Below are 26,259 nucleotides of genomic sequence, written 5' to 3'. Positions count from 1 at the left end.
TTGACACAGTGCAGCTTTAATCCATATCTGCCATTCCACAATGAATGAAAATGCTGCTAATCCTTTCGCATTGTAACTACTGTTTGTGCTCATGTTTCTGCTTCCCTTTAATGAGTCAGTGCTGCTCAGGTTGTGCTAAGACAAATTCTTTTTTTTCTTTTCTTTTCTTTTTTAATAAGTATGACTGTTTGATTATATCCAATACAAAGTTGCGACTGTGATCAAAAGGTAAATTAGATACTACTGCATCTGTTTTGTATAATGTTGCTCTTATTAGTTAACAGTTAAAAATAAATATATCTAGACCTAAAAAATACCTCTGGCTACTTTAGTATGTAATGATTAATTTGAGTTATTTGAGTGAGTGTAATGGGTGAAATGAAGTCAAACATTTTTATTTATCGTGCATATCAAATGCTTCTGCTTGATACAATGTACGTTCATAAAATAAGGTGTAACATTTTAAAAGGTAATTGGCAAGACTTCTTTTATATATAGGGGTGTGTATATGTATGTATGTGTATATATATATATATGTGTATATTATGAATACACACCCCTCACATTTCAGCAACCATTTTAGTATATGTTCTCAAGGGATACTATAATAATACTAATAGAAATGAAACTTGAATGTTTTAGAGTAGTCAATGTGCAGCTTGTGTCGCAGTCCAGATGTACTCTCCAATGAAAATAACTTGACAGACAGCCATTATTGTCTAAATAACTAGCAAGGAAAGTGACTACATCCTAAGTGAACATGTCAAAACCGTGTCCAAAGTGTCAGTATTTTGTGTGAGCACCATTGTTTTCAAGCGCTGCCTTTATCGTCCTTGGAATTCAGGTTGTTGCTGGGATCCTCTTCAACTCCTCCATAATGACCACTGAGCTGCTGGATGTTGGACACATGGCACTTCACCTTCTAATTGAGGATGCCCCACAGGTGCTCAATAGGGTTGAGGTCTAGAGACATATTTGGCCACTCAATCACCTTCACTTTCGGCTTCCTCAGCAAGGCAGTGGTCATCTTGACTGTGTGTTTAAGTTCATTATTATTTTGGAAAACTGCCGTTCAGCCAAGTCTCTGAAGGGAGGGCATCATGTTCTGCTTCAGAATGTCACAGTACATTGACAGAATTTATGTTTTCCTCAAAGAACAACAGCACCCCAGTACCAGCAACACTTATGCAGCCCAAGACCAGGATGCTACCACCACCATGCCTGACTGTAGGCAAGACACAACTTTCTTGGTACTCCTCACCAGGGCTTCGACACATATGCTGGACATCATCTGAGCCAAACAAGTTTATCTTCATTTCATCAGACCACAGGACATGGTTCCAGTAATTCATGCTCTTGACAGGTGGTCTTCAGCAAACTGTTTGCAGGCTTTTTTGTGAGCCAACTACAGAAGAGATTCTATCAGGGACGACGGCCATGCAAACCAGCTTGTGTGGCGTATGGTCTGAGCACTGACAAGCGGACCTTCCACTTTTGCAACCTCTAAAGCAAAGCCGCCAGCACTCATGCATCTGGTTTTTTGAAGCAAGCTTCTGCCCCACCGACACACAGCACGAGGACTCAACTTCTTTGATTGACCTTTGTGTGGTCTGTTCTGAGTGGGCTCTCTCTTGGAAAACCTCTATATATCCCTGGTCACTGTACTGTAACTCAGTTTCAGGGTGTTACAGATCTTCTTATACCCTAGGTCATCTTTGTGGAGAAACACAACAATTCTAAATCTCAAATCCTCAGAGAGTCTTTGCCATGAGGTGCCATGATGAACACCCAGTGGTCAGTATAAGAGAATTGTACTCAAAGCACCAAAATGTAACTGCTCTAATACGAGATACACAAATGTGTATGGTCCTGTCAAGCAGACAAAAACATAAACATGATGAATAGGACATGTGGCTTCGCGTTGTTAGACAGCTAGTTACATCTGTTATTAATTAGGATGTACTCATTTTTGTTGCCAGCTATTTTGACAGTAATGGCTGTATGTTGAGTTATTTTCAGAGGACAGTAAATCTATAATCTACAAGCTGCACGTGGACTACTCTAAAATATATCAACGTTTAATTTCTTTAGAATTGTCCCACTAAAAGAACTTCTGAAATGTGAGGGTTGTACTCACTTTTGTAAGATACTGCATATATATAATATATATATATATATATATATATATATATATATATATATATATATATATATATATATATACACACACATACAGTATATACTTGCATTCTATCCCTTCGCCACTAGAAATAACTTTGTCCAAATAAAGATTTTAAAACTGTGTCCCATTTATTGTATTCAATGAATGTCTTTTTTCCCCCTGCAAAAATATTTTACTGGAATTCTAGAAACGAATAAATGTAATCAGTACATAAAATAAGTACATGCTCGAGGGTCCCAGGCTCCAGCGCCAGGGTCCTGGGTTCATTCTTTAGCTTTTGTTACTCTATGTGCTGTGCTTCTGTTCATTGCCTTCCTGTGCCTCTTGTAGGGTTCCTTCGGGGTTCCCGGGTTATACCCAAATCCCCAAAACATGCCAGTAGGTTGACTGTCTTCATTAATTTGGCCGTGTTTGTGTGTGTGGTGGTCATGCCATCTAGGGTGGATGATTTTACCCTTTTTTCCAGTATTCCTGAAATAAGATCCAGTGGGATTCTGACAAGCATACCGAGGTTAAAGTTGAATGAATGAATGTCTGTAAGATAATACATGTATAGAAAGTAAGTAGAAAAATGTCTACACACCTCTGCTAAAACTGCAGTTTTAAAATGCCAAATTAAGATACAAGTTGGTACAGATATAAATATATGGCTGTATTACAAGTAGATAGTGAGCATACTTATGCAATCCAGTTGAATATTTTTCCCTTGTATTTTATTAAACACATGAGGAAATGAAAGAAGCAATTATTTATATTGGTTTTATTTTGTATATCGCAAGTTGTACTTGTGACATCAGGGTTGTGTAGACTTTTTCATATATAGTTGCAGTCAAAATTAGCAACTCCTTAAGTCTAGTAAAAAAAGGCCTTATTGCTCTTGCTGACAGCCCTGAGCTAAAGTCTTGACATTCTATTCAATTAAATTGTATTTCTTTGTACATTATCTCGGAGAAATTTTACATTTTTTGAATTATAAAACAAATATCATGGTTAAATTTGTGTATTTATGTGTATGTAAAGCGACTTTTGTGTAAATTGTTAAATATGTCTATTTTGTCTTGTCTATTGTGAGTACACTAATAGTAACGGTGGCTATTATAGCAGTCTGCTGAGGAGACCAGAGGTCTGTCAGAAGTGGCTGTTCACAAAGGTTAACTTGGCCTGATTGCCTCTAAATGTGATCATCTTCTTCTTTCGGCTTCTCCCATTAGGTCACCACAGCGGATCATCCGTCTCCAAACTTCTGTGTCCTCTACATCTGCCTCTTTCAAACCAACTACCTGCATGTCTTCCATCACACAATCCATAAACCTCTTCCTTGGGCTTCTTTTTTTCCTCCTGCCTTGCACCTTCATTCTCAGCATTACCTTACCGATATACCCCATGGCCCTCTTCTGCACATGTCCAAACCATCTCAGTCAGGCCTGTCTCACTTTCACCCAAAACGTCCTACATACTACATTCTTATCACTTTCAATGAAAATCTGAACATCTTCAGCTCTGCTACCTCCAGCTCCACCTCCTGTCTTTTTCTCAATGCCACTGTCTCTAAACCATACAACATCTCAGGTCTCACCACAGTCCTATAAACTTTCCCTTTCACTCTTGCAGATACCCTTCTATCACAAAACACTCCTGCCACTCTTCTTCACCCACTCCACCCTGCCTGCACTCTTTTCTTCACTTCTCTAACACACTCTCCATTTGCACGGTTGACCCCAAGTACTTGAACTCCTCCACCTTCACCACCTCTTCTCTTTTACTCCTACTGACTTTCATTCTCTTTCTCTCCAGTGTACACCTCCCCCTCTCCAGGCTCAACCTGCTCCCTACTCTCGCCACAAATCACAATATCATCCGCAAACATCATAGTCCACGGAGTCTCCTGTCTGACCTCGTCCGTCAATCTGTACATCATCACTGCAAACAGGAAAGGGCTCAGAGCCGATCCTTGATGCAGTCCCACCTCCACCTTGAACCCGTCTGTCATTCCTACTGCACACTTCACTGCTGTAACACTGTTCTCATACATGTCCTGCACCACCCTCACATACTTCTCTGACACACCTGACTTCCTCATACAATACCACAACTGCTCTCTTGGCACCCTGTCGTATGCTTTCTCTTAATCCACAAACATACAATACAACTCCTTCTGACCTTCTTTATACTTCTCCATCAACATTCTTATAGCACATATTGCTTCTGTAATGCTCTTCCTCGGCATGAAACCATACTGGTGCTCACAGATGGTCACCTCTTCCCTCAGCCTGGCTTCTACCACTCTTTTCCCATACCTTCATGGTGATGGGTGCAAAAATTCTTGATGCTACACAGCTTCCTTATTCATATTGTATGTCTTTGATGCCATGAAAACATGATGCAACAGTGTAGCAGTCTTCAGCATTGGCTTCAGTGCTCTACCTCGAGGCAGAAAGTTTTACACAGATCAGGCACAACATTAAAACCACTGACAGGTGAAGAGAATATAGCACATGTCAAGAGTGGGGTATATTAGACAGCAAGTGAAGGTTCAGTTCTCAAAGTTAACATAGAAGCAGGAAGTAAAAGTAAGGATTTATGTGACCTTGACAAGGGCCAAACTGTGATGGCTAGAAAATCGGTCAGTGTATCTCCAAAACTGCAGGTCTTGTGGGGTGTTCCCAACACGCAGTGGCCATTACCCAAAAAAAAGTTGTCTTGAGAGTGTTGTCTTTTGTGTGGAGAGAAAGCTTTACTGGTTAAGAAAAAAGGTATCAAAACACACAGTTCAAGGTGTTGACTTGGCTTCCAAATTCTTTAGATCTCAGTCTAATCGAGTATGTGAGGAATGTGCTTGACAAACAGATCTTACAGATCTTGAAGGATGTGCTATCCATGCCTCTGTGGGTTGGACCTGTTTTAGTGGCACTCGGGGTACTTACAAAATAAAAGTAAGGTTGATTTAATGTTATGGCTGATTGCGGTATTGAACAAACAATTATGCTACAGGTTAGGTATTTGTTGCTGTTAATTTTCTTCAAGATTTGATCCTGAAAGGTTCTTTGGATTGCTTCTCTGTGACAACCTTTAAAATGTACAAGCCAAAAAATAGGTTTATCTTTCTGGAAAAACAAACAAACCAAAAAACAAGTAAAAACTATTTTTGGAAACCAGAACATTTAGCTATTGTGCACCTTTTCATTATAAGAGTGCATACTAAAAAGAAAAATCAAGCAAGACTTCTATTAATACACTGTATCGCAAAGGTTTTTAAAATCCTGACTATAGACAGACATACAGAGAGATAGAAGAAAAAAAGAAAGAAAGGAAGAAACATGTGAAATACCTTCATTTGTTCATTTATTTATTCATTCACCCCAAGGGTGATTTAACAGATTTCAGCAGCACAGAGTGAAAAGTTAAAAGTGTATATACACAAGGAGAGATTTTGATGGCTAGATGACTGGGCTGGAGAATCTCCAAAACTGTAGCTCTTATGTGGTGTTCCTGGTCTGCAGTGGCCAGAATCTATCAAAGATGGTCCAAGGAAGGAACAGTGGTGAACTGGCAAAAGGCTCATGGTCAGCTAAGGCTCACTGATGCATGTGGGGAGTGAAGTTTGGCCCGTGTTCGGATCCAACAGGCCAGATACTGTAGTTCAAATTGCTGGAGAACTTAATGCTGTTAATGCTCAATAAGTTAGGACTGTTTTAGCAGCAAAAGAGGGACCAACACAAGATTAGGCAGGTGGTCATAAATCTATGATTGATCAGTGTATATGTCCTATTTGATCTTCCCAATCAATATATTATTACACCTATGCTGTTATAATAACATAATGTAAGATTTTGGATTGTGGTTGAGGGCACATTTGTATATCGCAAGTTGTACTTGTGACAGCAGGGTTGTGTAGACTTTTTCATATACAGTTGCAGTCAAAATTAGCAACTCATTAAGTCAAGTCAAAAAAGGCCGTATTGCTCTTGCTGACAGCCCTGAGCTAAATTCTTGACATTCTATTCAATTAAAGGGCACATTTGAGAATTTTCTTGTTCTTTATTTAAACAATCAGTTAATCAACCAGTCTGTCCTGAGTACAGAGCAGGAACAATACTAAACTGCAGTGTCCAAGACCAAGGGCTGGGAACCCGTGCTTTGTAAAACCGTTTTTATTTCGAACAGCAGATGGCGCAAGCACATTACTTTTTTTTTCATGAGACATGAGGGTTATTGCAGCTGCTACTCACTGAGCACCAAACTGCAGCTCTGAGCTTCTGCGCTCGCATTCTCATTATAACACTGGAGATAATGAGCACGCGAAGGCATCACAGGAGGCGATAGCTCGATTTCACAGACTAACCTCAGCTGTAGCCAACAGTTGCTCTTGCCCTCATTTTTTTCTTCTTACTTTTAACGTTCCACGTGCATAAACATTTTTTCCCCCGCACAGAAATTATGTGCAGAAATGTGAAATGACTCAACGAGTCTTGCCACTGACTTTGAGGAAAACGGAAACAGTAATTATCCACACAGGAGGCATGCAGCTGCGAGCACTGCGAGTGTGTTTTGGTGTGTATGAGGAGAACTGATGCTGTAACCTGCTCTGCGCGCGCGCTCTCCTCCTGCACAGCAGCTGGAACCGTCACCAGAGCGCCATCATCATCAGCATCACCAGGTAATTCCTTTACCATTTACACACTAAATTAAATTAAATTAATACATGACGTAACTGAAGTGCTTAAAGCCATTGCATTTCATTTTGCATTTGCATGTGCACTGGAGTCAGTTCTGGGTAGTGTGTAAGAGAAGAGTGTGCGCCTGCGACAGATGTTTCTTTATCCAGATGATGCACCACACGCAGGGATTCAGGTGCACTCTCTATCTCTCTCTTTGTTTTTTAGGAAGGATGAAATGTCAGATATATGAACGGAACCCTGCAGGGGCAAAGGATTTCCAGAGTGACTCTCGTCTTATTATCCATTAGGAGTGATGAAACCCATCTTCTGACTGCTCGTGATAACAATCAGAAGGCGCGTGCATGGATAAGAGGTTGCACCGGGGCTCCGCTTTCATTTACTCGTAGAATTTGGGATATACCAAGTTCGGGCTGATTTCCACGAGAAAACCACGGATTGATTCTTGGAGGAAGCTTGAATGTTTCTGTGCGCTCGCGTTCTGGTGAAATTGGAGCTCTTGTCATTTGTCAGGCAAGTCTTCAAGAAGAAAAGCGCATTTACTATAGAGATGTGTTCTTCATTCGCTGATTTATAATAAATAACACAGATTGCGACTTTAAGTTATTATGGATGCATTCTCGTGTGGGAGAACAATTAGTAGTATAATTGTGCGTGAGCGCGCGCGCTCCTGCGTGTGCGCGCGTGTGTGTGTGTGTGTTCGCGCAAAGCAGATTTTTCATAGAATATTGCATGGCAGTTATTCGCACTGTACTGCTCACATCCAGACTCGCTTTATTTTAACATTAAAGATGTTAAGAACGATTCCATGCTTGATTAAGGAACAAGCAAGATATTTCCTTGCGTGTGTGTGTGTGTGTGTGTGTGTGTGTGTGTGCGTACGTGCGTGCTTGTTTCGGTATCTTGCTGGGGACCACATTTCCTCACAAGGATGCGAAAGAAGAGAAAGAAAATTCATTAAAAATGCAAAAAAATAATAAAAAAAACCCTTAAACTAAAAGAGGAAACAAGAAGTTTGCTTTTTGCTTATAATGATAAGATTACAGATAGATTTTGGTGAAGGAATAAATTAATAATTGTCTTCCTCACAAAGATAGCAAGACAGGTGTGTGTGTGTGTGTGTGTGTGTGTGTGTGTGTGTGTGTGTACCTGATGGGGCACTTTTTTTTTTTTTTTGAAGATAATTGCTCATTCCTTTGCTTTTCTCTTTCCTCTACAGGGTCCACAGGAGTCTATGAAATCTGCAGCCTAGATCACTATGTCTGACTGTTAAATGCACCATTCCTCTTCTCACAAACAGTATTCCATTCTCTGCGCTGTCACACCTCGATGATTAACCTTATGTTCTGGACTCTGAGGCCAGAGAATGGTAGCTCCACTTTGGGATCTGCGCACACAGGTCATTACATCAACACTGAGGTGTACTGGTGATTCCTTTCACCCCGTGCACCCGTTTCATACTTACCACCTGCTACAGTAACTGCTGCACACCTGATAGAACTCCACTGCTATTTATCTGCTTGCCTTGTTATTTAACGCATCACTATAATGGCGAAGTTCTCCACATGGCAAGGTTGCCTTTTTATGCTATCAGTGGCAAGCTGCTCTTTCACCTATGGACCTCAGCGCCTTGTGGACCCACTTATGCCCCCAGCTCCTGAATATGCTCATTCCATTCGAATAGATGGAGACATAATCCTGGGTGGCCTCTTCCCAGTTCATACACGAGGGGAACGTGGTGCCCCATGCGGCGAGCTAAAGAAAGAGAAAGGCATTCATCGCTTGGAGGCCATGCTCTTTGCTATTGATCTCATTAACAAAGACCCTGAGCTGCTGCCCAATATCACGCTGGGTGCGCGCATCCTGGATACATGCTCAAGAGACACGTATGCTTTGGAGCAGTCACTCACCTTTGTGCAGGCACTGATTGAGCGCGACCCCTCTGATGTGCGCTGTGCCAGTGGAGAGCCGCCAATCTTTGCCAAACCTGACAAAATTGTGGGAGTGATCGGTGCATCTGCAAGCTCTGTCTCCATCATGGTAGCCAACATCCTGCGGCTGTTTAAGGTGAGTTAATCAAATGCATACACGCATTGTCCTTTTACTCATGCAGTTAAGTGGCCTCTTCCCCAACATCTTGGATATCTATTATATTTAAATAGTATATTTTGTAAAATGCAGGCACTTTGTATCAACCAGAAAACAAGGATAAAGGGACGTCTATATGCATTTGAAGCAGCGAGTGGACGAGTGGCAGTATAAGCACATCTTTACACAGACATCACTGGTTAACACAGATTGCTCTTTGTCAGCTCTACTTATAAAAGATGAAGTTACATTTAGTTTAAAAGATTCAGTAATTCATCATTATTATTATGGACTTTATTTTGATATAGTTTATTTTGATACAGTTTATATACTTAAACAGGAACTAATCTCCACTAATGATGATCTATGAAATATACTTGTACCAGTTAACAAGTTGAAATGCTCCGGTTACAGTAGCCATTATTGACTGAATGTTTTTCTGCCTTTGGGTCTGAAAGTGCTGCTTTATCTTGTTTCGAGGTTATCTTGTTTCTTGTCACATTAATAATTGAGTGTCTGATAGACACACTATATATAGCTGACTTGTAATTGGATATATAAAAAAAACAGGGTTTGCATTTAATAGATGAAGGGAATCACCATTTAATCAGAAATAAAATAAGAATTTGCCATGTCTGCGAGAAACCCACAATATAACTTAATGCCATGAGTTGTTGAGGTGATGTGGGGTTTTGCTGTGAATCACATCAACTTGTTCTTGTTCAAATACTTGTGACAGTTAAATCTTTACTCAACTTTCCTCTGGTTAAAGTAGTGACTCTTCACCAGAATAGGTTGTGATGCAACTCTCTGCAGACATAATATCCAGACTGTACAACCCTGATAAGGACAGTGGTACCTGTATATATTAGCCAAGAAAAAAGGTGGTTCTACATATTTCGACATCACTTACGAGTAAAATATGTCCATTTCTATTGTGTTAAATGTTTATAATGCATATTCTTTACCCAATAAATTTCCATAGGCTCCATTGTTAATTATAATGACTTTTAAAGCCTATCATAAAAATAAATTGATGAGTCAGTTTACAAAAACATTATATCACATCGCTTTCTATTGGATATATGCAACGTTAGCTTGAAAATGGAATAGGTTTGAATGAAACAGCAGCTTTACTGTTGAAATAAAAACACACATCAAGGGTAGTTTTTCTCTCATGCTGGCAAACAACCCTGACACTTCTTATGCGATAAAAAAGGGGTCATGGGGGTAATTATCAGAGTGCTTGTCAGTAGTCAGTATGTTGCCTTGCTTAGACTCTTTTTATTCTCTAGCTTTCTCTCTCTCTCTCTCTCTCTCTCTCTCTCTCTCTCTGTTTCTTTGCATTTGTGCTCTCTCCATTTTTTTATTTCCCTTCTTCCTCCTCTACTCTGTGTTTGTACTATCATAAGCAAACAGACATTTTGATGTTTTTTATCACTTTAAAATGTAAAAGAAATAACCAAAAATAAACAGAAAAACAGGGTCAAGATCAAACTGACTTTTTCATTATCCACTGTAATATATTTCTTCTCCCTCCCTCTTTCAGCAGTGTTCGATGCAACATTTCACATAGCCTAATTACACACCAAGATTTTATTTTATTCTGAAGGGCTCAGCTCATTACTAGTTAAACTAGTCGACTACTTCTTCTGAAAATAAAAAACAAGATGGTAATTAAGGACTAAAATTTTTAAGTTATTTATACACTTATCATACTACATTCTCTTGCTCTTGTTTTGATGACGTGTTCCTTTGCTTTTTAGCTTGCTAACTAAAGTTAATGCGAATGACTTTACTAAAAGTCATACCTTTGATGACTGACATTTACGTGGGTGACCACAGCATGCAACACTTATTCTTTAAACTTAGAGAACACCCTTTTAAGATTTTTAATGGATATCTTTGCTTAGTCCAAGAACTCAGCTTGTAGTTAGAATTCCTGCCAACGTTCTGGCTTTACAAATCCAGCAAGACTCAAATAAAAACAAGCAAGTGAGGTGACCATGTTAAGTCTAGCCAATCAGCAGAAGGCTTCATGAAGGAGAGTGTTTTTAATTAGTCATAACCAATTCCATGTAAGCATCATGAAAACATGCTACCAGCAGTGAGCAAATCGAGATCCTGTGGCAGTGAGCAGCTGAGCAGTTTGGAGTGAGCAAAGATTGTAGACTTCAAACTGTGAGGGGCACCAGCAGAAAAATATGCAAAAATAAATAATACATATTTAAATGACTGTTTAAAACCTGCCAAGCTTTACACATTTGATGTAGGAGCTCTGCATTTTAATAGCAGAAGGTAAAATAACCCAGAAACACATTTGTATTTTTTCTCATATAAACATGTCAGGAGAGCCAATCAACATATGAATCCAGAATGACTGACAGTTGTGCAGGTGTTTTGAGCTCTCCACTGAAAAGATGCAATGATGTTGCTCCCTTCTTTTTCTGTCATGGTAAATGGTCTGATGATTTCCATTATTTTATTAGGAGCGAGCAGGTTCCCGAATAAACTAGGAAGTGGGCCTTAAGGGAAAAGCCATGTCTGGAAGAACCTATGGAATTCTTATGTGCAAACCGATTTCTTATATCTTTAAACACCTTTCAGCTTTGCTTCACTTTATTCAACATCAATAGTTAAACTCTGCTTCCAAAAGTACAGTTACAAATATTATTCTTTGTATAATAATATTTATTTATTTGTGTTTGTTTACGTATTAATTGTCATGATTTTGACAGTATGATTCTAAATGTAACACTATTTACTCTAGACTGCACTCAGCACAGGACTAATAGGGTTGATCATGGCCTCCAACCAGAGTATACAGAATACTCAATATAAGTTGATTTATATAAATATGATTCATCATTTATTATTCATTATTCATCATTTATCAATATTATTATTATTATTATTATTATTATTATTATTATTATTATTATTCATTTTTCGTAAGTGCTTCAAACTACAATTTCAAGCATATTGCTGTCTTTTTGTTTTTGTGCTACTGCTGAGTTTAAAGGCATATTCAGTTCTCTCAGACTAAACCTTAATTAGACCTTCTTGTCTTTTGACTGGATTATGCTTGTAATAAGTCCAGCGCTCTACTGTGCTAACAAAGAAAGCCTTTCTGCTGTGAAGCCCTATTTCCCCTTCTAGTTATCCATGTTATGTGTAGCGGTATTTTTTTATATGAATAACTTTCTCCAGTAAGGTCTCTTACACTGTCAATCAAGTTTGTATTTTGGGTACTAGGTTAGGAAGTACATCTCTGTCCATATAATCAAGTTTTTTAGACCCAAATATTTCTTAATTAGCTCCACAATACAGTAGATGCCCAAATCCATGTGTTAGAAAATGACACAATATCTGTAGGTTTGTACTTGCCCATGCATTAGTGTGGCATTTTAATCAGACAGATCCTGTTTTTTTTATAAAGAAATCTAGTTTGCAGCATATTTGATATTTCAGTTTGATATTTGATATTTAATTGTGATGTTATATTGATGATATAGTATGTATACACACACACACACACACACACACACACACATAGACACATAAGTACAACATGAACAATGTTACAATGTTTAATAGAAACAATGCTATTATTTCTCATAATAATAGTTATGTAATACTGCATATTTTGTTAAAGATAGTACAAAAGAGTTGCAGGTTTCATGACCACTTTGATCATCTGCTATGCCTAGATATCACTGCTGTACCTAGCTTTGAATGTAGTTTTAATAATTCATACATATACACCCTGGGTAAAAACTGGTGGCTGCCAGTGGTTTTAAAAATTGGGGAAGCACAGGTGTCTGTTATTGAAGTGTATATCCCTATGTGCTTTTGGTCTGGCTTCTTGTTAATTCTCACTCTCGCTTCATAACCCAAACTCAGGGCAAAAACAGAAGCATCTGCCATGTCACACCAAAAGGTAGCCATGTTGCTTTGTACATTGTAAATTTAACTGAAAAGCTATATTTAGAATTTATTTACAATATATGTAAATTACAAAGCTAAGATAGCAGGCAACATTAGTTAGTAAAACTGTCATGGATTAGGTTATTGACCATCTGTGTGACTGGTATGTTTAAGTTTAAGATCCCATGTCTTGCCAACAAACAAACAAAAAACAAATTGTTAGTATAATACCAGACAAAATTAATTGTGTTGTATTTATTGTATTGTATTTAGTGTCTTGTAATTAAATGAAATCATTGGAATTTGATTATTGGGAGGTGGGATCTTAGTGGCATCACACTTTGAATCTGAAAGTCATGAGTTGAAATCCCATCCACATCAAGCTGCCACTCCTGGGCCCCTGAACACGGCCCTTACCCCATAGCTGCTCAGTTGCATGAATGAAATAAATGTAAACTCCTCTGGATAAGGACATCTGCCAAAATGCTATAAATGTAAATGTAATATGCCATGTCCTGTTCTGGTTCAGACTATTTGAGAGGCCCTCTGTCATTACACAGAGAAAACATGCCTCTGTGGAGATTTTTCCTACACAAAAACCACCCTCTGATGTCAGCACACATATGATATAAAGTAAATTTTGTGAGTAAATGTTTGGAATCTTATGACAAAGCTTGAAAATCTCTAAAGAGAAATGCCAGTGAAAACCATTGAAAAGCGTTACAAATCTCTGGCACTTAGTCAACAACCGCATCCTGCTAAGGCCAAAGAATAACAACAAGAAACAATATTAACAGTGTGAAGCAATGTTTCAAAAGAAAAGTCTGAAACATCTCTGTGCCCAGCAAGTCATCTCTCCATTGGAGCAGAGGTGTTCACATTTTAATCAGTTGTTGTTTTGCCTCACCTCAAGCTGCTTTATACAGTATTATATCAAAACAGAAATCACTCTATACCATTTTTACTCTCCCTAAGGCAATTTTCTTTCATATATAAAGAGTCAAATGAGTGTATATGTATGTATATGTATATTTTTCAGTATTTACAACCATTGTAATTACCATCTTACCATAGAATAATTAACTATGAAGTATTATCTATGTTCTACCTTTTGAAAAGTGGGTGAATCTAGTCTAGAAAAAAAGCATAATTTATTTTTAATAAACCTGTATAAGTGTTTAATCCAGTTTATTTGCTCTGTGGAAAAGGAAGCATTGGGAGACTGTGCATTTGTTTATTGCTTGCATATATGCTGTGTTTCAATACTGCCTTTATTATGACTTTGTCAACACTGACCTCGCAATTTCCCCCTAGGGAATCCTCACTGCCATTTTAAGGACCACTGCAGTACTTTATTAGCTGAAGTGAAATCTGTTAGATGAGCCCTTTGGGGCCTGAGATATTGAATGAACATTACTGTGGAATTCAGGTGCAGTACCTGCCAGTAAGTCATTAGGAAGTGCAATCTGAGTTCTTTCTCTTATAAATGCAAACGAGAGTAATAAAAAAATGAAATAAAATATACATGGAGGTACAGAGGCTCAGTGGGGAGCAATGCAGTCTCACAGCTCCAGGGTCCCTGGTTTGAATCTGAACTGTGTAGAGTATTTATTTTTTACCTATGTGCTCTCTGGTTTCCTCTCACACCCACAACACCATGCCTGTAGGTGGATTGGCTATGCTAAATTGCCACTAGATTTGAGAGTGTGCATGTTGCAATCAATGACTGGCATAAAGAGGTCACTGAAAATGAATGAATAAATAAATGAATGAAAATAAAAAATACCATTTGACTGGTTTATTGAAACCTGGTTTTATAGAGTTTCATCCATATTTCATCCATATTTGACAACTAATGTCAATTCCTTTTTTTTATTCTATTAACTAATTATTCAACTGTTTGGTTACGCCACCAGCTATATAGCAAAATAATATGATAGTCAATTAAAATGAATACTGCCGCTAACTTAGAGTAAGTGCAGAAGATATGCTCTGTCATACACTCTGACTCCCAGTGTTGCAAGATTATGTCTATTTACTAGCCATGAGGTCAATGATAGTGGGTTAAACATAGTGTTGAATTTGGATACTCTGGTTATTCACACAAAATTCAATATTAAGATGATTTATTTTGTAATGTTGTGTGCAAATACAACAGATGTATGTCATGTCATTATGGTAGACACAAAGGTTCAATATGTTAGTTATATAATTATATATAATATACATAATTATATAATGTAATATACATTTCTATATAAAGGAGAATAATTATGTGAAGAGCAAATTGAAAAAAAGTTTGTGCAAAATATATATATATATATATATATATAAATATATTTTTCTTGAAAACATTATTAAATGCCAATTTTTTTTGCATTTGTTAGCCATATAGTGCATACATTTGCTGCTGCTTACTCTGTGTAATTTGATTTCTAAATAGCTTGAGACATTTTTGGCAGTGGGCCATCTTTCAGATGGAAATTTAGGGTTTACCCAATCAGATAAGCTCGGAGTGAGGAGAGCTTCTTTGATGAGCTATGCTGTGAGCTTGGAACTGATTTTCCAACTTTCACTTTTTCAGTCAGCTGAAAAATCTGTTTTGAGCATGCGACAAATTCCAATTTATCAAATATGAGAAAGTCCTAGAACTACATATAATTTGTCCTTAAGGGTGTTCGGTTTTGCTGTTGCTAATGCTAATGCTTTCATCTTGAAGGACGTAATATAGATGCTTAATTAAATTACAAAAAATCCTTAGAGAGTTGAGTCCATACACTTAGTTCGATTGGATTTCACTTCAAATGTCTCAAACATTATCCATTTGCAAACGTCGATTAACAGATCTGCAGAAAAGTAGGTAAAAACTGAACATATAAAATCTTTTGACAAGTCAAGCTCATGAAAAGCTGTTGGTTCTCAGCTGCACACAGTGCTTTACTGCCAAGTGATGAAGCAATATCCATATTATGGACCAATCAAAAAGCATGCTAATCCATTTAAAAGATGATGATACGTGGTCACAGCAGTCAGAGATGATTATTCCATTTTTTTAGTGTCTGAATATTAAAAAATCATAATGCATACAAGAATTGTTCACATTACAGAAAATGTATAAGGACATGTGATATAGTTACACCTGTACCAGCCTTTATAGTAAATGGTCTTATTATGTCAGTAGTTTAAAAAAAAAGACAATGGGCAAATAAGATTTTAATAAATATATATATATTTAAGAATTAAGGGAATGCATACACAAAATAACACTGTTTTTTCATAAAATAGATTTCCTTTTTACAATATTTTGAATTTTTTGGCAAGGCATTCAACATAAACAGAATGAAATAAAATAGAGGCTGATAATAATTTCTTTTTAACTCAAACTGTAATTTCATGCAGCTTATTAGTGTCAGACATGCCAAGTTATGCACAGAGTAGATTTTGTGTCTGCTGGGTCTAAATATATTTAAGGCCACTTCTTTGATTTTAGAGGTGATAAAGAAGGCAGATGTAAATATAGTTGAAGCTCTAATAAAGATGAATAGTGAATTTGGGTGATGACTGGAGGAGTGAGTAGAAGGAAATAAGCAAATATTGTCTAAAGTACAACTAAATGATGTGGCAAATGACAAAGTTAAATTTGTATGGTTTGAAAGAAGGAGCTGACAGTGCTGAAAGAGTGACTTCTAGTCAAGGCTGTATTTATCTATTTATATACTCAGTTTGCCCTTAATATTAAGATCATCTGACTAATATTGTGTAAGTTTCCCTTATGGTTCTAAAACAGCTCTTACCCTTAGAGGCATGGACTCTAAGGGTCTAGCCATAGCCAACATAAACTTTTTCAGCAGTTTGGGATACTGTGCTATCCTTCGCTCCCACAGGTATCACTGAGTTTTTGGGTATTCATGACCCTGAAGTTCACTTGTCCTTCTTGAATTACTTTTGGTACTGACTAACCACTGCAGACCAGGAACACACCAGATAACCTGCTGTTTGGAGATGCTGTGACACAATTTTGTCTGGCTTGTTAAGCTCAGATCCTTATACTAGAGTTTTTCTTGCTTCCAATGCATCAACTTCGAGAACTGACTGTTTACTTGATGCCTAATATAACCCACACCTTAAGATGTGCTCTGCTAACAAGGTAATCAGTGTTATTCACTGCACATATTACCTGTTCATTAAAATAATGCATTTATATTTAGCTATTCCCCCATTTCCTATGTACGTGTGTAATAGTTCAATGTCTATAAAGAGAACCTGTGCTATAAAACTCAACCGTAAAGCAATGCTGAGTTACTGGTAGGTAGGAATTTTTATTCCTTTAATTTAAAATCACGACCAGCTGTCACTGGGTCCATTTATATGTAAAAATAAAAAAATAAAGCAAAAGTCACATGTGAAATGAGAGCAAAGGAAAAGAGCCAGAACAATCTGAGTGAGTCATTTATATTTGTAATGCTCCCTATGGTGCCACTTTTCACCTTAAGGGGCAAATTGTAGGCTTACGTTATTTATCCTGTATAGTTTCTATTTAAATCAGACCGGAACAAACTACATACACTTTGTGACAGGTGCAGTTATAAATCAGGATATGAGACAATCAAGAAGTAGAAAAGACTTTATGAAAAGAGCTTGCATTATTGTGTGCTCTTTGTCATACAAGTAAGACATTTTACTCGATTTTTCAAGTAGGGGGTTATTGCCACTCCCAGTTTCCCAGGATTGAATGAAGCGTCGCATTGCAGTCTTAATCAATACACCACCTCAGCTCTAGTGTAGAAAGGAAGGAGGGGTTAATGCTTGTTTGCCCATGTTACCGAAGCTATGAAATTTCTAAAAAAACAACATACTGTCTGTTTGTACTGTCTAATTACACACATATTTACATTATATCATGCTTTGGTAAAACACAGGATATTCAGAGGCCTCTGTTGGATTTATTGGCTCAGTAGGTTCCGAATGAGTGACTAACAATTGTAATCATCGAAACAGATTTAAAAGAATGATGGCGCAAAGCATTTTGACTATATAGAATATAGCTTAGTGTAGCACAACTCGAGCCTTTGTGCAATTTCTGTGCCATGGGGCTCAGGAGAGCAAGCTTAGGAAGACGATTGACACAGAATATCCCCTTAACAGAAAAAGCTTATTGAGTGAAATTGAACCAGTCAGAGAATTTGTCAAAGGTCGCATGACTGATAAGATACTGAACTGCGCTGGCATGTTTCATTCAGTATGTGGTGTGATAAAATATTTAAGGAATAGATGGGTGTCAGTGGTATCAAAGGCCACATATTTTGGTTTTGAGAAAAAAGCTGTGAGATTTATATAGAGCTTGACCAGTCACTTTAAGGCATTAAAGGAAAACAATTTCTGACATTTTATCTCCATGTAATTCAGTCACCTCTAAACCATTGCCTTATTGACATAGTTTAAGCTAGATCCAGGCAAAATTGACTTTGTGCAAGCTTAGCAAATGTCATACAGACAGTTTAGGTAAAGCCCAAAAACCGTATTATTCAAATAAAGAGAAAATACTCAAAAGGAGTGAAACCTATCACCTTTATGAGAAATAAATACGGATTTTCTTGTTCCTTTCATATCAGCTTGCTCAATTGTCTGACTTATAAAGCAAGCAGAACTGAGATCATAAAAATCCTAAATTAATTCCTTTCTGTACACTGTGGCTATTAGCAAATCTAAAGGACTCATCTGGCCGAGCAACTTTGATACAATAGATATCTGATGTTGCACACTTAGGTGCTTCTGTAAATTGTCAGTCCTCTTGGATGTAAAATCTGGATTAGCATGCAAAATTAATTACATCCGTTGAGGAAATCTTTCCCAGCCACACGTATCCCCTGAGACTGTGCTAATGAGTGCTGTCCCTAATTCTAATTATCAAGTACTGCACAAGGTATGACAATAATTGAATAAAACTGAGTGTATGAAAAAAATTACACAAGAAATAGCTCTTGATACAGCTCTTCCCTAAGATGAACACCTGCACATATGAATCAAATACTTGATTTGAAAAGACTTTAGTTATGTATGCATATATAAATGAGACTTCACAAGCAGTCCCAGTCGATTTAATACCTATGCTCTTGGGAACACTCCTCTTTTAAGATACACCATCTCCATCAATACTAATATTTGAGCAGCTGTCGTCAGTAAGAGTGATGGGCTTGTATTCTCATGCATACTTCTCTTTTTGCATTGGAAGCAAAACCTAAATACAACATTTTTTTTTTAAAATAATTCAATTTTTTAAATGTTTTATATATATATATATATATATATATATATATATATATATATATATATATATATATATATATATATTTATTTATATTGCATGCTACTGAAAAATATTGAAAAATTGATTTCAACATTCTACACCAACACGTTTTTCTTAAAGGCTGAGTGCACTAGGAAGTGTAAAAGGCTTCCTGTTATATAAACATCTTTTAACAGAAAATCTAACAGAGTAATTACATATTTTTCTTTGTTAAACTGTGAGTTATATTGATTGTTCTCAAGATAATTCATATGCCTGACCAGTTACTATAGAAATGATAAGGTATCAGAATGAGCCCATGATTTTAAAGCTGCGATTTGGAATTACTGTGCTGCTGTTTGAGAAAAAGTGACTGCGCAACATTTGTGATATAACAACGAATTAATATAACGTTTGGAGTATATTTCAAAATACATGGATACACACACACACACACACACACACACACACACACACACACACACACACACAGTAATATATTAAATATAAACAGTTTTGAAATCCAGAGGCAGATGCACATTAGCCACTTTATCTTACACACTACCTTACACAGTATAGTCAAACTGTACGGTATCTAGTATTGCTAAGACTGACATTTTACTTGGATTGTAAAAAAAAGCCTTATGGGAACTGGATAATTTGGAGTGTGTTTGCTTAGGTCTATGATGGTCTATGAATGAGAGATTAAGCAAAGCAGAAATTAGTTTTTTAAAATCCCATTTAAAAGAGCAAAGTCCATTTCCCCCTTCATCATGACTGACGCTTTTGTCCCTGCATCCATAAAAATTAATGACAGAGGTGATTTTAGCAGAAACTCTCCCTTTTCTAAAGAATAATAAGTTATATAATCAGGGAAAAGAAATGACATAATTTGTCATAAAGACATGCTGCAGTTCTGTCAGTTGCCATACGTTGAGTGCCATAAGTCATGCTGTCCTGCTTTTTGACATGGCATTAGAAATGCAAGCTTTGTCATATAGACATGCTAAATAATGTTGCCCACTGCATGAATGGTAATTAAAAGAGTGATTGGTTATTGTACATTTATGGCCTTTTAAGATGACATGTACCACGTTCTTATTATACATATATGTATAATAACCTGGGTTGTGTTTTAATCTATATATTTAACTGTACTGTAGAATTCTATTGATACTTGGTCGATATTACATGTTTAGATGTTTACAGAATGGAAAAAATATTGACTAGAATTTAACTGTTAATGAATAGATTTGCATAATAAGTGCATAATGAGGTCGTAGAAGGTCAATGTCATAGTCGCTGAATACAAGTTTGTATTTGGTTAGCATACATTTACCATATTAATTATGCTGAAAGAATATTGGAGATTCTTCCTTTAAAATATCAGATTACAATTTTTACATACTGTTTAGTAAGTGTTAGAATTTATGAATATTGGTTAGTGTTTTTAATCAACTATCATTATTTTCTCAGCAGTGCAGGTAAATTCACTGAACTATATATAATTTGAATCACGTTTACATTAAGAAGCATGTTTCGTACTAGGAGCAGTATAACCAGGTGGTTTTTACTTAGAGCTCCCAAAAGATAATAATTAATAAAAAACAGCTATAAATTGTAGTTTTTGTTGTAACACATAGTTCTTGTTAGTTCAGTTTTGTAATCATCAGGAACTGACATATTCTGTCTCTTGGGGTAAAATTAGCATGTTAGCAAATCCCAAGCCCTTGAGAACATTCCACTGATTTTAATCACTCAATTCCACTGGGTAATGTTTGAATATTGTACAGCAGGTGTTCTCAAACCTTCTGTATCCAGGGACATGTTCTATTGAAAAAAAAATCCATGGACCTCCTAATAAAAATTAAAAAAAAAGATTATGAAAGCACATTTGGTAAATTTTGGTTTATTGTAAGTGTGTACTGTGAGTAGGTCTTTATTCACCAGCTGTATTTATCATTTGTACAGATATCATAAAGGGTAGTTAAAATGTTTCTATGCCAATTTAACTTTTAATGCCGTTATATTCAGCCATTTTTTTCCGACACACACAAGAGGGTTTTAAAGTCCTGGGAAATCCAGTGCTGAAGCTTGGGTCTGGAGCTATGATACAACCAGCAGCCTGTCGAACCGGAAATTAATCAGTAGCCTTTCCGTCAGCTCAAACCAGTATGGCCATTCTCTTTTGACCTCTAAACCATACTTCTGATACTCACTGAATTTTGTAAAAAAAAAAAAAATTCGGTTTTCTGCATTATTCTGTGTAAACGCTAGAGACTCTTGTTTGTTAAAGCAGCAGCACTGACACACTAATACTGGCTACAAGAAACATTCCATAGCCAACTTCACCGAAAACACGTTCTCGCATTCTAATATTTGATGTAATCATTAACACATTGCGCTGAATTCCACAGCCATATGATTGCTGTGTTTGGATAAATGCCTGAACAAGCCTGTACAGATGTTCCTATTAAAGTGGCTGGCGAGTTTATATCCATGCTGTTTCAGTGCACTTGGCCATGCGCCATATACGTGTGTGTGGTGTGTTTGCCAATCTGCTTGACAAAAAACATCTTTGCTACACTGGTTTTCCCCCTGATATAATATATAATCTTTTTATCCACAAATCACCTAGCAGAATTCAATCTAAATCTATTTATTTAAAATGTACGTAAAATTCAAGTATGTGAATTTTAACATTGGATTTACATTTAAATATGCAAAATGATGTAAACAGATATAAATACTGAGACTAAGGATAAAGTTAGAGGTAGTTGAAGCTGTAGCATTATTTAGCCTCATTAGAAATATTGTACAATGATAGTACAAGAAAAGGAGTGCATGTGTAAATGTATGAAATCTATGATTTGAACATTACAAAATTATTTAAGCAATTCAGAATTTTTCAGTCATTGCATCTTTATGCTCTGCAATACAAACACAGACACGTACCACTTATATGTAATACATTTTTGCTTTATCCTGGTCACGGTCACAGTAAATGTGGAAGCAGAAATACACCTTGAACTGGAGCAATTTAGCACAGCCATGTCCCCTATCTGCATGTTTTTAAAAAGTGGGAGAAAACCTCCTTCAATTTAAACTCTTGATCGAGGCAGGAAGGCCATGAAGCTTGGAAGTGGCATTACTACTAGCTGTAGTAATCTAATGTTAAAATATCCTAGAACGATTTAGGAACAGGTTTAAAAAGAGTAATTGGATTTAACATCATTTAGTATTGATATGAATTTCAATCCAAAAATTTAATATCACCTAATAAAGCCCTGGTTTGCCTTCAGAAGAGATTCCTTACTCTTTAAAGATCTTTCAAACAGCTCTGTCTCTGTGTGTATTGAGACTTTGGTGCATTAATTAAGAACAAATTAAAGGTTAAACAATGATTAGATTGGGGGATTTGGGAGGGGATAGAGGGCAACCAGCATCATGCTGATATTTAAAAAATACTCCAAGTTTTATAGTCGTTTTTTGGTGTGTCTAACATACAGTACTGTGTAAATGTTATTATAAATGCTTATTTTATGAGTTCTGCATTTATTGACTCATTCTTGAAACATTTAAAATTTCTAAGCATTAATTTTCGAACCAAAAAAAAAAATCATGTCACAGACAAATGTTTGCATGTTAGTAAAGAAAGTAACATTACATAATGCACCACTTTTCCAAAATAAATAAATAAATCTTCTGTTTTTTACTGAAAACGTTTAACAGTTAAAGTGTTCAGGAGTTACAACTGCAGATTTTCCATAATTCTTTATACTTTTTTCTCAAAAACCTGCACAAATTATACCTAAATCCACTTTTTTGTCACAGAAATGTTGACTTTTAGTTTTATTATGATTATTTGTTTTTTATTTATTTTCTTTTTTTACTGCACCAAGTTCTGCAGTTGAATAAATAATTGTGTTTAGATAAGGGTAATTACATCAAGTTGTCAAAACTGTAGAGAGTTTTAAAAGATAAAGCCATATTTTATACTCATGCATGGAGTGCACATTTCGGCAGATAATCTGTTTGTTTGTTTGTTTGTTTTTTTAATACTACCACTGCTACTACTACTAATTGTCTTTTTTAGTGTTGCATTCGTAAACAAATGTGTTTTAGTTGATGTAGTTGAATAATAAAAAAAAAATTAAATTCAACAATGTTAGTATCAAGCAGATTTATTTAAAACAAAAATCTTTTACATAGTTTACAACACGATCTTTTAAGTAATTGCTACACAAATTCTTGACTAGGTTTTTACATTTTCACTTCTACTTACATCTTTGAAAGCACAGTGCTTTATGGTGTAATGTTGCTGCCTCACAGTTTCATCATCCCTGGTTCATTCCTGGTCTGTTTACTGTTTCTACCCTCATGTCCACATAGGTTTTCTCTGGGATCGTCAGTTTCCTCCAACTTCGGACAACTTCATTCAACTACAAGATAACATTGCAATAGGATGTATTTCTACTTCATACCTGGTAATCCTCAAAGACTTCAGATTGACCATGACTATCCTCAGGATAGAGTAGTTACTAAAGTTACTACTACTTCTTCTTTCAGCTGCTCCCGTTAGGGGCCACCACAGCAGATAATCCATCTCCATACTACCCTGTCCTCTACATTTGCCTCTTTCAAACCAACTTCCTGCATGTCTTCCCTCACCACATCCACAAACATCCTGGCCTTCTTTTTTTTCCTCTTCCTGGCAGCTCCATTCTAAGTGTTCTTTTACCTATATACCCATGTCCCTCCTTAGCACATGTCCAAAACATCTAGCCTCCAGTCTAGCCTTCCTTGCCTTCTTTCCAAAACTTTCTACATGCAGGGTCCCTCTAATAAACTGTCCATTCTCGTAACTCCTGATAAAATTCTCAGCATCTTCAGCTCTGCTACCTCCAGCTCCACCTCCTGTCTTTTAGTCAATGCCACTGTCTCTTAACCATACAACATCTCAGGTCTCACCACAGTCCTATTAACTTTCCCTTTCACTCTCGCAGATACCCTTCTATCACAAATCACTCATGTTATCAGTCTTTTTCACCCACTCCACCCTGCCTGCATTTTTTTCTTCACTTCTCTAACACACTCTTCATTGCTTTGCACTGTTGACACCAGGTACTTAAACTCATCACCACTGCAAACAGAAAAGGGCTCAGAGTCGATCCTTGATGCAGTCCAACCTCCACATTGAACCAGTCTGTCATTCCTTTTGCATACTTCACTGCTGGCACACAGTCCTCATACATGTCCTGCACCACCCTCACATACATTTCTGCCACACCTCATTTCCCTTTACACAACCACAACTTTTCTCCTGGAACCCTGTCGTACACTCTCTCTAGATCCACAAACACATAATGCAACTCCTTCTAACATTCTCTATACTTCTCCATCAACATGCTCAAATCAAATATTGCATCTGTAATGCTCTTCCTTTGCATGAAACCATACTAGTGCTTCACTCCACTTCCACTGCTCTTTACCATAACTTCATGGTGTGACTGATCAACTTTATTCCCCTGTAGTTACAGTAGGTTTGCATATCACCTTTATTCTTTAAAATTGTTACCAGCACACTCTTTCTTCATTCCTCAGGCATCCTCTCACCTTCCACAACTTATTGAACAATCTGGTTAAAAACTCCACTGCCATCTCTCCTAAACATCTCCACACTTCCACTGGTATGTCATTTGGTCCAACCGACTTTCCACTCTTCATCCTCTTAATATCTGCTCTCACTTCCTCCTTACTAATCCTATCCACTCCCTGCTTCACTTTTTCCACATCATCCAACCTTCTCTCTCCCTCATTTTCCTTATTCATCAGCTGCTCAAAATACTCCCTCCACCTTCTTAACACACATACAAATCCCTTTATCATTCCTTACAATCCAACTTCTCATACAGCTCCTTATATGACTTTTCCTTTCTTTTGCCACATCCCTCTTCACCTGCCGCCACATGTCCTTGTACTCCTGCCTACTTTTATCATTTCTCTGCAGATCCCAATTTTGTTTTGCCAACCTCTTTCTTCTTATGTTTTCCTGCACTTTCTCTTTCCACCACGTCTCTTCGTCTTCCTTACACTTTCCAGATGTCACACCAAGTGCCTTCCTAACTGTCTCCCTTATCACTTCTGCAGTAGTTGCCCAATCATCCAGCATCTCTTCACCACCACTGATCCCCTGCCTGACCTCTGAACCTGACATTACACTCTTCCTGCTTCAGTTTCCACCATCTTATTAGTTTCCACCATCTTTTTTTTAGTCCTCACTCTCCTCTTCTTATTCTTCACCTCCAAAGCCATCCTACAAACCACCATCCAATGCTGTCTAGCTATACTTTCCCCTGCCAACACCTTACAGTCCCCAATCTCTTTCAGTTTGCATCTCCTGCATAGAATATAGTTCACCTGTGTGCACCTTCTTCTACTCTTATATGTCACCCTTTGCTCCTCCTTCTTCTTAAAATATGTATTTACCACTGCCATTTCCATTTTTTTTTTAGCAAAATCTACCACTATCTGCCCTTCCACATTTCTCTCCTTAAAGCCATACCTACCCATCACTTCCTCACCTCTGTTCCGCACTCTGCGTCGTGTCCTGGGCCTCAGCCTCCGTGTCACCAGAGGGTGCCCACCCAGCGACTGCCCCGCAAGCGGGGTGACATATGCCGTGATGGCGGACACGTTACCATTCAGGGTTTAAGGGGTTAACCCTGTGGCAAACTATTCCTGTAAGAACTCCAGAACTGAAACAATTGGGCAGTTAACTGGGTTTAAGTCAAGGTGCTCACACCATGACGTGAACAGAAGCCACCGTGCGGCGTACGACCTCCTCGTGGAGGAAGCTCTGGAATGGAGTAGAGTCTCTACTACCTCGTAGAGAGACCAGCTGCTATGAACTGTGCCCCCTCAGGGGCCACAGCCACAGCTTCCAAAACTTCAGGCGGGGGTAAACCAAGGTTCCACCCGCCTGCGAGAGAAGATCCCACCTGGGAGGCTCTCAAGCAGGGACACCAGGTCGGCAAACCATGGCTTGCCCGGCCATCGAGGTGCTACCAGGAGGAGACGGACTCCTTCCCGGCAAACTC

At 37.4% G+C, this 26,259-nt stretch overlaps 1 protein-coding gene across 1 annotated transcript in view; it reads left to right on the top strand.

The window, feature by feature from the left end:
- The first annotated feature begins 6,407 nt into the window (after positions 1 to 6,407).
- grm8b (glutamate receptor, metabotropic 8b) overlaps positions 6,408 to 26,259 on the top strand; it is a 127,043-nt gene continuing 107,191 nt past the window's right edge. The window contains exons 1-2 of the mRNA XM_046858990.1: positions 6,408 to 6,839; positions 8,078 to 8,925. Coding sequence (XP_046714946.1) covers positions 8,407 to 8,925 — 519 coding nt within the window. The 5' untranslated portion in view covers positions 6,408 to 6,839; positions 8,078 to 8,406. The remainder of the gene's footprint in view (positions 6,840 to 8,077; positions 8,926 to 26,259) is intronic.

The sequence above is a fragment of the Silurus meridionalis genome, chromosome 10 (genome assembly GCF_014805685.1).
Source record: "Silurus meridionalis isolate SWU-2019-XX chromosome 10, ASM1480568v1, whole genome shotgun sequence".
In the NCBI taxonomy this organism is placed as follows: Eukaryota; Metazoa; Chordata; class Actinopteri; order Siluriformes; family Siluridae; genus Silurus; species Silurus meridionalis.
This window is presented reverse-complemented; position numbering and strand designations above follow the sequence as displayed.